Below are 12,571 nucleotides of genomic sequence, written 5' to 3' on the forward strand. Positions count from 1 at the left end.
AAATTTACACCCACGCAAAATGTTTGCCCCAACAAATTGCAGAAAATAGCACTTCATTAAAAATTCTACTTTTAAGTATCCACTAACCTTGGTTATACCAATCTGATAATTCTCCTCCATGAATTTCATGTGTTCTAAAAAGTCTATAACATCTTCTTTAGAACTAAGGGAGCCTTTTGGTAGTAAGATTTTGTACATCTGTATAAATTCCTGAAAATATTAACCAATATGAATGTCAGAGTATCATTAATTAGCTTATAATCAGATGTTAAGTATGGCTCCATCTAAAGATCATGCATAGAGTTTGATATTTGATCAATTAAATCATTCTTGCAATATTTGTTATCAAAGGAATGCTGTTTATTGTCAGATGAATTTTGACTTGTTATTACTTTTATATGGTGTAGTTTTGTCAGAAAATGTTCCTGTTCCTTTTTAAAAGTAGAACTCAAATAAATTTACTAACTAAATTTATGTTTAAAAAACATAATAGGTCTTCTGAAGGGTTTCAAATCAAAATATTTTTGTGCAAAAGATATGCAAGAATCACAAGCTGCCTCATCTTAAATGATTCTTAGAAGGAGCTATACTTAAAAAGAAACATGCAACTCATAGCCATATGTCCCAGGCTGCCACAAAAAAGTCCAAGACTCCTGTAAAATTGTCAAATCAAAAGGGCAGCGCAACATGATCAACTACAAATGGTGGTTATCAATCCTTTAAAATTTTAGCAAAATCAATCAAGTGGTTTTCGAGGAGTTGCATCTAAAAGTGTGACTGGACAGACAGACTGACAGTGGACACCATTATTTCTATGTCCCCTTCTGCCTGGTTTATGTTACATGTACAGTGAAAACAATCTAAACAAACCCCTTTTTGGATTTTTAAAATGCATCATTTCAAATAAGTGAATGGTTTACTCAGGTTTCACTTCATTCAGGCAAACTCCTAAAATTTCTTGGTTAAATTGTGGGTTACAAATTTCCATGTGTAATGTTCTAATGATAGTATATACTACTAGAAAAATGGCTAAGTTCAACATGCTCAAAATGTAGGGAAAAAACTTAAATAATAATGCTTTAAATAGCAGTCTTTTTAAGAATCATGCGAATTCCGTAAAATGTGATACACCTTAAAAAAGGCTACACATTTTTATTTTTGCTATAAGTTATTAATTGGGTCTCTATGATGAAATGTATAATTATTCATTCCAATTTGTTTGCTCTCATGAGACAATCAACATGGAAAATCCAATAGATTCTATTGTATTTTAGTGTCATCTACAGAGTTATCTCCCTTAATTTTGAACTCTACAGTACATTCTAAATAATTTTTATCTCCTAAGAGCTCGAGTTATATGAAAAGCCACATGTTAATTTCTGTTTACTATAAAATTTTAAACAAAATATCAAAAATAAAAATATGTAGGCTTTCCAACCATGAATCACATTTTGCATGACTTGTATGTGGAATGCTACTTAATACTTTATGAGTTACAGATTAACATAGTAAGTATCCCTAAGTGTGACGGATGGATGAATGGACAGATGGAGTCGAGCTGCTATTAGACCTGCCTTCAACATTTGTGACACAGGTAAAAATAACTAAATCCCTTACTGATTTTCATGAAACATGACCACAGAACTAATACTCCTTGCAAGTCCTAATTGACTGAACCTATTTAGAGATTAACAATTATGCCATGAGACATAACAGCACAATTTGTTTTGTAAAGACATGCTGTGCTGTTATAAACATGTAAATCTATGAACCATTTTGGATCTAAAATTTCTTGGACACTTAACTCATTATCTTTCCCAAGCATACAAACTCTCCCCCTTAATGACTTATAGAAATGGTGAATTTCTAATTCTTAAATGGTTCTTTCATTAAGGCATCATTTTTCAAAGTTTAGTGAATTTTCAATGTAGTTCATTGATAAATATATCATTAAACACACAAGATTTTAATCAAAAAAGTAATTAATTCAGTCAGATTTTTACATGTATCTTGCTGACTGATCAACAAAAACATAAATTCTATAACATTATTTACAATACTAACATTAAATGTAAGTCTATGGTTGTACCCTGACTGTCGTATCTTCACTGTAGCCAACATTCCTGTGTACCTTAACTGTCTAAGTACCAACACATCATCAAAATAACATGGTCGCTACAAAAAAAAATACAATGCAAAGTCAAAATATTGAAAAAAATACTCTTTTAGACATTTAAATATAAGTGTTAGTAAGAATTAGGCAAACTGGAAAAAATCAGAAACATGCTTGTCAAAACCCCACATATCCAACAATGTAAGATCACTCAAGAATACTTTCTCTATTTGAAAAGACCATTATTTGATCTCTGTATCACTGGCATCACTCAGAAATATTTCAATGGAGTCTTAGAACAATGAGGTTTATGACAGAGTTATCTGTCTTTGAAATGTTCATTTTCAGTGCATTTCAATTATATTATAACTCAATGCACCAACATGATACGAACAATATTGTCTTTGTTCCTTGATTCTGATGGTGTAAATAGTCAAATTACAACTATCAAAATGATGTTTTTTTATAACCATGTTTCTCCCACTGCCTGGTTCTTACAGGGACAGACATTTCAGTTTTAGGCATTAGAAAATAATACTAAAATTTACAATACTGTGAAAGTATAATTGTTCATGGGGAACAAATTTTGTTGGTTTCCGTTGGTTCGACAAATCATAAAATAAAGTTCCCAATGAAATGAAAATTTCCCATTCATCTGCATGATAAAGTTGTTGATTCCACAAATTTAAAAATCTTCTGACTTTACTTCCCAAAACCACCAAAATTGGTACCCATGAAAAAAAAGTACTTTCACAGTAAGTGAGAGAGTAACAAGGCATTATTATTCTAAGAAAATAGTTCTGTTGCCATAGATACAGGTGAAATATACAAAACAACAGGAAAGTGGAAACATAAAAGAAGTATAAACCAGTAAATGTATAAAAAAGGTAAAATGTGGATTAATCTGTAAATTCACAGAAAAATTAAATCCCTGCATATAGTGACTTGCTTAAGTTTCCTTCCTCACATGGGATATCTCTCAAACATCTCCATTTAATGACCACACTTTTAACATTGTAAATACTAATCATTTATACATTTACAAACAGCCTTTTTGCCCCCTTTTTTAAGAATAACATCTATTCCACTAACTGCCACAATTTAAGAGATAATAGGATAATTCATTTGAAACAGTAAATAACCAAAATATGATCACAAGTACCGCAGAACGCCTAGATTTAACAAGTTTGGCGCACAAGTTCAATCTTAATTCTTGGCACAAGAGATTAAAATTTGCTTATTCACGATAACCAATTGATTATCCTATTTATCAGATAGGTTTTCACCCTAATTTAATGCTATTTTCAACATAAAATTAAAATATTAATCCCCAGTCCCCAAATTTTTAATTTATGTTGAAAATAGCAACGAAAAATGGAGAAAATCTAAATAATAATAGGATAATTAATTGGTTATCGTGAATAACCAAAATATTGAGCCAAGAACACATTTAGATTTAACTGGCGTGTGTAACAATTTCCGCACACTCGTTAAATCTAATCATTTTTCGGGATTAGTGACATATTTTGGTTATTCAGTATTTCAAATAAATTATTCTTTTATTCATCACAAAGCACATAATTTATCCCCATGACTTCAAGTCCTAAGTTTGACCCCTGTTAAACTAAAACAACCTTCACCTTCTCAGAACTCAATCTGATACATCTGTAACAATTTCATAAAAAATCTCAAATTAATATTTTCATCAAATTCTCTCACAACTCAAATTTCAAGCAATCACTTGAAATTGAAGATTTAAGGCAAATGTCAAGTTGAGATATTTTATCTGTAAAACCCAGAACTGATAAAATTATAAATTTTATCAATGAGTGAAGTAGAAAAACTGTGAGTAAAGCTCACTTGGTGATACAATACCTGAACCTATCCGTGCAACAAAAATTGTGATCGGTCATCGATCACCGATCAGTTTCTGGTCAGTCATCGATCCGTCAAACCGGTCCATTAAACTGGTGATCACATCACGTGACTACAGAGCAGTCAATGTATTTTAGGTTTTTTGGGGTTTTCTCTGTTAATTTTACACATACTTAAGTAATGTAATAGATTTAAGCATCAATTCATACTTTTATTTTACATTCCTTTTATTTTGAACAGATATTACGTCATTTTACATAACAAAACTGCAATCAGATCGGTCACCGGTCAAATCGTTGCACAGATCGGTTCAGGGACTGAACCCCTGTCTCCCCTCCCCAGAAATCATGTAGGAAATCCCACAAGTGATTTCGGGCATTCAGACATAAAAACAAAATAAGAGGTATTGAATAGCATCATGTAATAATCCCCCTTTTCATATTCTATCCCCCTGACTGGGTGTGACTACAGTGAAACAAAAACTTACTTTCTCAGCATTGGACTTGATACATCTAATAAAGAATGGGTTAGCTTGCTGTAATGTAGACATCAGCCTGTTCAGGGACCACTGGAACTGAGCACCAACACTGGATTTCTGTTTCTTAGAAGGATCTTTACCACTACCATACATGGTGCGACTAGCTATATCCTTCAATGTTCTGATATCACTCAACATCTACAAGAAAACTATGCTTTTAGAAAATGTAAGCAGGACCGATCTAAAAAGTTTCATATTCCCTAAGAGATGGATGACATTATAACAAGTTGTATTTTTTCACATTATAGACCAATTCAGAAATTGAAGTTCCATCCTAGTAAATAATGCTGATACAAAACGGTGTACTTAAAAATTACCACTTGACCACTTAGGTCTCGATTTCACAAAAAGTCGTAAGTAACGACGTCATAAACTAAAATAACATAGTGACGTCATGATTTACGATCAATTTCACACTTATGACTTTTTGAGAAACCGACGCCAGGTACTTTATGAACAATAGCAATCCTAGAATACCAAACAGTTTCTGAATAAGTCCATTGATACAAAGCAATCAATTGGCGTAAAGAGGTTTTGATTAAATGCAACACAATTGAGATAAAGATATTTGAATTCAAGAGAAAAAATCTCAATGTAATAGACATAAACCTTAGCATTACAAAGTGAAATTTTAACTAAGTTCTATCACTGACTTTTTTACAAAACAAACAGTTCAAAATTTACGACAAATTTTATGTTTTGCAATGTGACCTGAACTGTCAATTTTATCTCAGTACAAAGCAGATAGTTTAAAATTCACCAGAGTCAAATGCATAGACCACAGGGCCTAGAAACCTTGATTAATGCTGTATGAAGCTCTAAATACATGTTCACCATTAGACGAAGCTTCTCTCGTAGAGCATCTGATAGCAAACCCATATTTTAGAGTTTCATACAGCATTTGTTGATGATAAATCAAACTCCTGTGGATAAACTTACAGTTGGAGGCTTGGTCTTTGGTCGGAATGATTTGTTTTTCCTACAAAAAAATAAAAATGGGTTGTTAACAGCTGAAAATAGTCCTCTAAAAATGCAGTCAATCAGCCAGTTCAAGATATAATTCATGCCAATGAAGCAGATATCAAGCTAATTAAAGACTGAATTCAAAATGCATCAAAATAACTGATACTTTTTCATATAGAACAGTATACATGTAGATTAAATACAATTACAGCGAGTAATATAGTTAACTTCAGGGAAAAGAATGACCAATACCTGAGAAAATGTCATAGGTAGTTAACTGGACAATTAACAAAGAGATATAAACTTAACAAAGAGATATAAACTTTCTATCAATTCATAAATATTTTAATCTAAGTTTGATAGAAAGATTAAACCTTTTGTCAATTGTCCAGTTGATTACATAAGGAAAGTTCATCAGGAAAGTTGTCACCTAATCAATGAAAGTCAAATTCTTGCATATCATTGTGAATAGATAAATTACAGAATATGGCATAAATTCATGAACATCACATGATAAATAGTGAAAGTATTCCTGTTTACTGCTAACTGATTTCCGTGACTTCAGACAAAGCATCTAATATTTAAGAATTTTAGAAATAATTTAGCTGGAGTTTTTTTTCATGAAACCCAGGTCTGGACCTTTTTTCACCACGATTTGTTTGTCAGCATATACTTTCAATAAATACATGAACATGATGCCAAGTTAAATTAAGTATGTATTGATAATATCATATGCTGCTTTAAGTTCAAAAGATAGAAATAGGGCATTAATGGAACAATAAGTGATACCTTGCGACATAATTGTGATAAAAGGGTAACTTCAAAATGGTCAAACTTGAACATTTTGAATTTTGCTGAAAATTGAATTGTGGGAATAATTGTTATGTTAAATTTTGTCAAATTTGCAAATCTTCAAAATGAATGTGAACATTGCCCAAAGTTTGAATGATATTGTTTTAAAAGTTCTTGAGTTACATACTATGCAAATTAGGTACCACCTTAGAGTGAAAGATGGAAGAATGGACAAACATGGAGTTGAGCAGATAATAGACCTGCTCAGGTAATGATGTATTGCACTTTTCTCATTTAAAAAACAAACATCTAAAGAAGACAAAATGGAATAATGTTTTCAAAAACCTAACTTCGTTACAGCTTCTTCAAAGAACAAGTGTATTACTTAGGGTCTCAACAGTATGCCATGAAAATTTTTTACAGCAAATAAAACAGTTAAATTTAGGGGACAGCACTGATTACATCCACAAGTATTTAACTGGAAAATTGATAAAAAGATTGGAACTTTCTATTATTCATTAGGTCTTTGAATCTATGTCGGAAAAAAAAATCTCCATAGGCCTTTGAATCTATACCTGCTAAAAAAAATTCATATCTCTTTGGACCTCTGAATCTACGTCTGATAAAAAATTCAAACCTCAATAGGTTTTTGAAATCTATGTCTGATCAAAAATTTAAAATCTAAATAGATTTTTAAATCCATGTGATTTTCTGAAAGTTTAAATCTCTTTCTCTATTTTCCAATTAATTTTCGAAGCAGTCCATCAGGTGATAGTCAGTCAATAAAATATTGTACTTGCTATAAAATCTCATATATTGATACCAAAACTTCCATATAATTGTACAGATGATATATTCAACATACAATAATACTCTTTCAGCTTGACGCATGAGATAATTTTGTTCTTTTGACAATCCTGGACTCGTAAGGCAGATTTCACTGCTAGTGGTATTGTCCAAGAAAGCATCATCATCGTGATCATAACATCCACTATCTTCCTTGGTATTTTGACATGCAGATTGGCCATGCATTGAGAATTGATGGTGAAAACCTGACGGTGCTCTGAGTAAATAAACAGAAAGAAAGAAAAACATAAAAGAAGGAAAACAAGCAAATAAAATAAAAACAGAAAAAAAAAAAGATAAAACATGCAAGACGCTGGAGTTCGCCTTTTCAGCCTAATTCTGTCTGCTCACCTTATCTTTGCCTGTTCGTCTCTCTCTAAATCTAAACTCCATTTAAACTAAACTTTCACAATAATTTATCAACTTTTTTAGTGAGAAAAAAAAATCCTACACAAAATTTCAGTGTTACCTGCTGTTTTTTTTTCAATAAAATATTTGTAAATAAGTGACAATACACCTCAAAAATTTTGAAACAGTCAGGACTGGGACATTTTAATGTTTACCCTATATACACTTAACAAAATTTAAAAATTTTTCCTGGGATTCTTGCCTGGATCTGCCACCAATTTAAGGGACTCTTTTTCTGTATTAAAATGTCTTCAGCCTTCGGTAAAAAAAGATCCGCATTTATGTGAAAGAGCAGAATTTCACTTTTAAAGTGGAAGAAAATCATGTATGTATGAAATTAACATGTTTCCCAGCTTTGTAGTTATAATTTTTTGTTTTTTATTTATTTTCAAAGATACAACACTGTATACAGCCTCAGAGTCTTCTAGGGAAATATTTTTAACATTAAATCATTGTGTCCAGGCAGATTATTAGCAATTCTTAAATCGTGTAAATGTCATATCATCAGCCATGAAACATTTAAGGAGGTAAATCTAGGATAAGGGTCACAACTCTAAAAAATCATTGGAACGTTTGTATTCAGCATTTTAAATCAATTTCATGTAAGCATCAAAGTAACTTGGACTGATTTCATTCTGTTTCAAATGAAAGCTTGATAGGCATTGGTGAAATTGAATATAATACAAACATATCACTGATTTCAAGAGTTGTTTCCCTTACCCTAGGTCTACCTCCTTAAAGCAGAGATAAATTGAATAAAAACACAACAAATGTATAAATAATGAAAGATATTAGGAATTCATGCTAATTTTTCATGCTAAAGTTGAGTACATTCTTTTGTGCATCAGATTTCTTTCAAGCAACAGCTTAGGAAGAACAAACAACACTTCATTTACAAAGTACATGACAACACAATTCATGTACAGGTGTACACCACAACACAATTTATGTACAAGTGTACACCACATCACACAATTCCACTGGAGTGAAATTACAATTTAGGCCATGAAAAGGTTAATTTCTTGGTTATCAGGTCATTTTTCCACAAAAACCTAATGAAGGAGAAAGGATCTTTTTAACCAAAAGCAAGTGAATAGGTTTCTTGGCAATAAACATAACCAGGAAGGGGCTTGCTTAATTCTGACCTTATTTCATTTTCATGGCAATAAAAGACAATGAGTGACCCTATTAAGAGACGAGGGAACAGAAGAACTATGAAATTTTATTTGCTTGGCCTGATAAGCTTTATCTGAATTAAAAAAACTTATAAAATATGTTGTAACACAAGTGGAAAGTGATGAGATTGTAATCCCCGATAATCAAAAGTTGAACCTTTTTTATTTATCATCTATATCTTAACTAAAAAATGCCCAAATATGAAACAAATCGCCACAACTGACACCAATGTCAATTCACCAAAAATACAGCAATGTTAATCATCATATCCTTAAATGTCAAATCACCACATCCAACAACAATGTCAAATCATTATATCAGACAACAATGTCAATTCACAAAAAATCCAACAATGTCAAATCACTACATCCTACCAAATGTCAGATCAACACATCAAACAGTGTCAGATCACCCCATCCAACAACGTCAAATCACCATATCAGATAACAGAGTCAATTCACTATATCAGACAACAATGTCAAATCACCAGATCCTACAACAATATTAAATTACCACATCAAACAAGTGTCAGATCACCACATCAAACAAAAATATCAAATCACCATATCAGAAAACAATTTCAATTCGCCAAAAAATACAGCAATGTCAAATCACCACATCCTTCAACATTGTCAAATAACCACATCCAACAACAATGTCAAATCACCATATCAGGCAACAATGTCAAATCACCACATCCAACAACAATGTCACAATCATTCAAGAAGGACTATGACATGCAATGAACAATACACTGAACTTACTGAATTTTTCTAAGCACACTAGCTGTTTTAGCTATCTTGACAAATCTTAAATGTATAAAAAAAAGTTTTCTTTAATTTGAACACTTTTACTTATCTAGAATTTCTAAGACATTGTCTTTATTGGCTACTTAATATAAATATCTACAGCTCCAATTTAGAAATGGAATTCAGGACTACCAGAGTAGTGACAGCTTCACTTTTCAAATACTTTCAATTCATAACTAAACAAATAAAAAATCTCAAACAAATAAAAACAAATATATACTCCTTTGGTATAAATGTGATAAACCAAAATTATGAAAATAGGTCATACTGAGAAAACCAAGCTTAAAAAAACAATGGTGGTGACATCAACTGACATCAATAATGACATTTCTTACAACATTATATACCTGAGTACATTGTCACTTTTCAGATCAGGTAGTGAGTAGTCAGATCCTCTTCTTTGAGTAGTATTCACCCGCAACTCTGAAAGAAAAACAATTTTTTAAAATGTATGCATCTTCCTTGACCTCATTCACCTCAAAATAACAATATAATGAGTACATCTTGTATGATAAATACTTAGCTACAACTCAAAATAATCATCAGTTATTACTGATCATCACAAGAATGAGTTTCTCTTCTGAGCTGGCAAAGTAAAAGCCAAAATACCAAAAAGTGAAGATGGCTAGCGACTTTTGCCTGTAACATACAGGTAGTAGACATTTACATTGGGCTTGCGACTTTTGCCTGCGACATACAGGTAGTAGATGTTTACATTGGGCTTGCAACTTTTGCCTTAGACATACAGGTAGTAGACGCTTACATTGGGCTAGCCACTTTTGCCTGTGACATGCAGGTAGTAGACGTTTACAATGGGCTAGCGTCTCTTGCCTGCAACATACTCGTAGACGTTTACATTGAGCTAGCGACTGTGACATACATGTAGTAAATGTTTACGTTGACAAAGCCATCAATAGAAGCTATTATTTCAAGTTTTACACAACTGTGCTGAGAAAGGGAATGATACTTGTACTAATAAACTTCTAGGGTTTCAATTGGCAAGTAACACATTTTTACAAATCCAATATACCTGGGTTTTACTTGCTTATAAATTCAGGAATAAACCATTTCCCTTTGAAACATCACACACTATAAAGTCCTTACTGAAATGTAACATCTATTTTAAGGTGGTAGACCTACGGTAAGGGAAACAACTCTTACAAATCATTCAAACGTTTGTCTTCACCATTTTACACCAATCTCATATAAGCATCAAAGTAACTTGAACTGATTTCATTCTGTTTCAAAGGAAAGGTTGACAGGCTTTGGTAAAATTGAATATGATACAAATATATCACTGATTTAAAGAATTATGTCCCTTACCCTAGGTCTACCTCCTTAAATATATCAGGAGATTTACGTCTAATGTAACTCATGCCAAGAAAGTTTCAAGATTGAAGTCATTCAGACAAAAAAATACTGTGTATTCATTAAATTTTAACATTTTTCAGCACTTGTGATCATATTTTTGTTCTTCACTCTTTCCAATTTATTACCCTTTATTTACTTCACCATAGCAACCCTGAATTCAAGAACTTACGATTAGAATTCCTATATTTATGACCTGCTGCAGTGAAGGCAAACACTCCTCTCAAAACTGTCCGTACAATGGACCATCTGAGCAAGGCAACTGGGTCAATACCTAATAAAAAGAATATCATAAGTGTCCCTGCTTGATGATATATTCATTGAATTCACAAATTCAAAGTACTTGGATATGGAAGTTGTGCTATAAATCATAGTTTCTTAACTTCTAACATTCATTATTAGATTCTTGTCACTCCTGTTTTTTTCGTATCGCTAGTGCTTTTGTTTCTGTGTTAAGTCTTGTTTTCCTTATCACCAGTTTTTATATGTATTCTATCTTATTTGGTTTGCTACATTGTGTATGTAAATTGTCTTTGATTCCAGATTTCATGTTCAGGCCTTTATGTATTTGAATTGTCCCATTGTTGACAAATCAGTATTCTTTTACGGATATTGAGAACTGATTTTGTGCCATTTTTCATCATTAAAATATTTTCAGTGATATCATAAGTGGCTTGGGATGCTGTTTGTTAAGAGCTCTATTAGGCAATAAATTCATGATTTTCACTATGGTCTTATTAAAACAGTAATGAGTAATGGCAGTCCAATAAAATTGTACTCATTTAATTATGTGCATCAGTACTCATTCATCCATGACCTTTCTGACATAGGTCAATCTATACCTAAAATAACCAGAAGACCAGCCAATAACAAAACTTATTACAATGAATTATTAAGACTAACCAATAAGAAAGCTTGTTACAAAGAATTATTTACCCATGACCTCTCTAACAAAGGTTAGACTACTACTCTTCAGAACACTGACAATCTCTGATCTGATCTGATCTCCATTCTTCTCTCTAAAATCCTGCAAAAACAACATAAATCCACTTGTAATTTTTAGGGAGAGCTACAATGTAAAGTCAATTTTTTTTTTAAATACCTGTATGTCCATAAAAAATTAACTATCAGATGATAATTTGATGGAGATAGGAAATTGTGATTTTATACCAGTCAAAAGTGTGAAAAAAATCATATATTATAAAGTCAAAAAGAAGTAGAAATAATGTGAACAAGCTATCAATGAAATACTCCCTGCTTCAAATGCAGCTGAATGTGTAACCTGTAAGTTCAACTTTCTTTGCTTACCAAGTTTTAACGTCCATAACCCTAAACTTGGATTATCTCCCTTTTGAGTACCCTGCCCCTCTCCCGCCCCGACATTAACTGTATTTCTTCATACCCATCTACATATGATGCCCTATACTCCTTGAGCATTTCAAAAAGAATTGCATTTATGAGATTTTAACATTTAAAACCCTTAAGGTTCAGCTAAAGTCAATATCTAAGACACTCATTTAAGAAATCTTTTCATTCATAGTTTTAATAATACACCAAATTGAGCGCTAAAGCATTGCTAAATGCATCTTTATATGTACATGACAAACAAGCACAAGTCAAACATAGGAACACATGTTTTATAACATCTATATAACATTAACAACAAAAATGTAAACAACATAC

General features: G+C 32.0%; 1 protein-coding gene across 19 annotated transcripts in view; it reads right to left on the reverse strand.

Moving 5' to 3' along the window:
- Positions 1 to 12,571, reverse strand: part of LOC148620795 (unconventional myosin-IXb-like) — a 122,623-nt gene that overhangs the window by 61,254 nt on the left and 48,798 nt on the right. For 17 of the 19 annotated variants that reach the window (XM_088574604.1, XM_088574602.1, XM_088574601.1 and 14 more), the window contains exons 14-21: positions 11,825 to 11,915; positions 11,061 to 11,162; positions 9,868 to 9,943; positions 7,147 to 7,344; positions 5,466 to 5,505; positions 4,476 to 4,664; positions 2,065 to 2,175; positions 88 to 210 (exon numbers count right to left, since the gene is read on the reverse strand). In XM_088574604.1, the coding sequence (XP_088430730.1) occupies positions 88 to 210; positions 2,065 to 2,175; positions 4,476 to 4,664; positions 5,466 to 5,505; positions 7,147 to 7,344; positions 9,868 to 9,943; positions 11,061 to 11,162; positions 11,825 to 11,915 (930 nt within the window). The remainder of the gene's footprint in view (positions 1 to 87; positions 211 to 2,064; positions 2,176 to 4,475; positions 4,665 to 5,465; positions 5,506 to 7,146; positions 7,345 to 9,867; positions 9,944 to 11,060; positions 11,163 to 11,824; positions 11,916 to 12,571) is intronic. The other 2 variants (XM_088574607.1, XM_088574605.1) reach the window with 1 other exon arrangement.

Source organism: Perna viridis, chromosome 3 (genome assembly GCF_037379345.1).
Source record: "Perna viridis isolate PV_CMFRI_1.1 ecotype Kerala chromosome 3, ASM3737934v1, whole genome shotgun sequence".
Taxonomy (NCBI): Eukaryota; Metazoa; Mollusca; class Bivalvia; order Mytilida; family Mytilidae; genus Perna; species Perna viridis.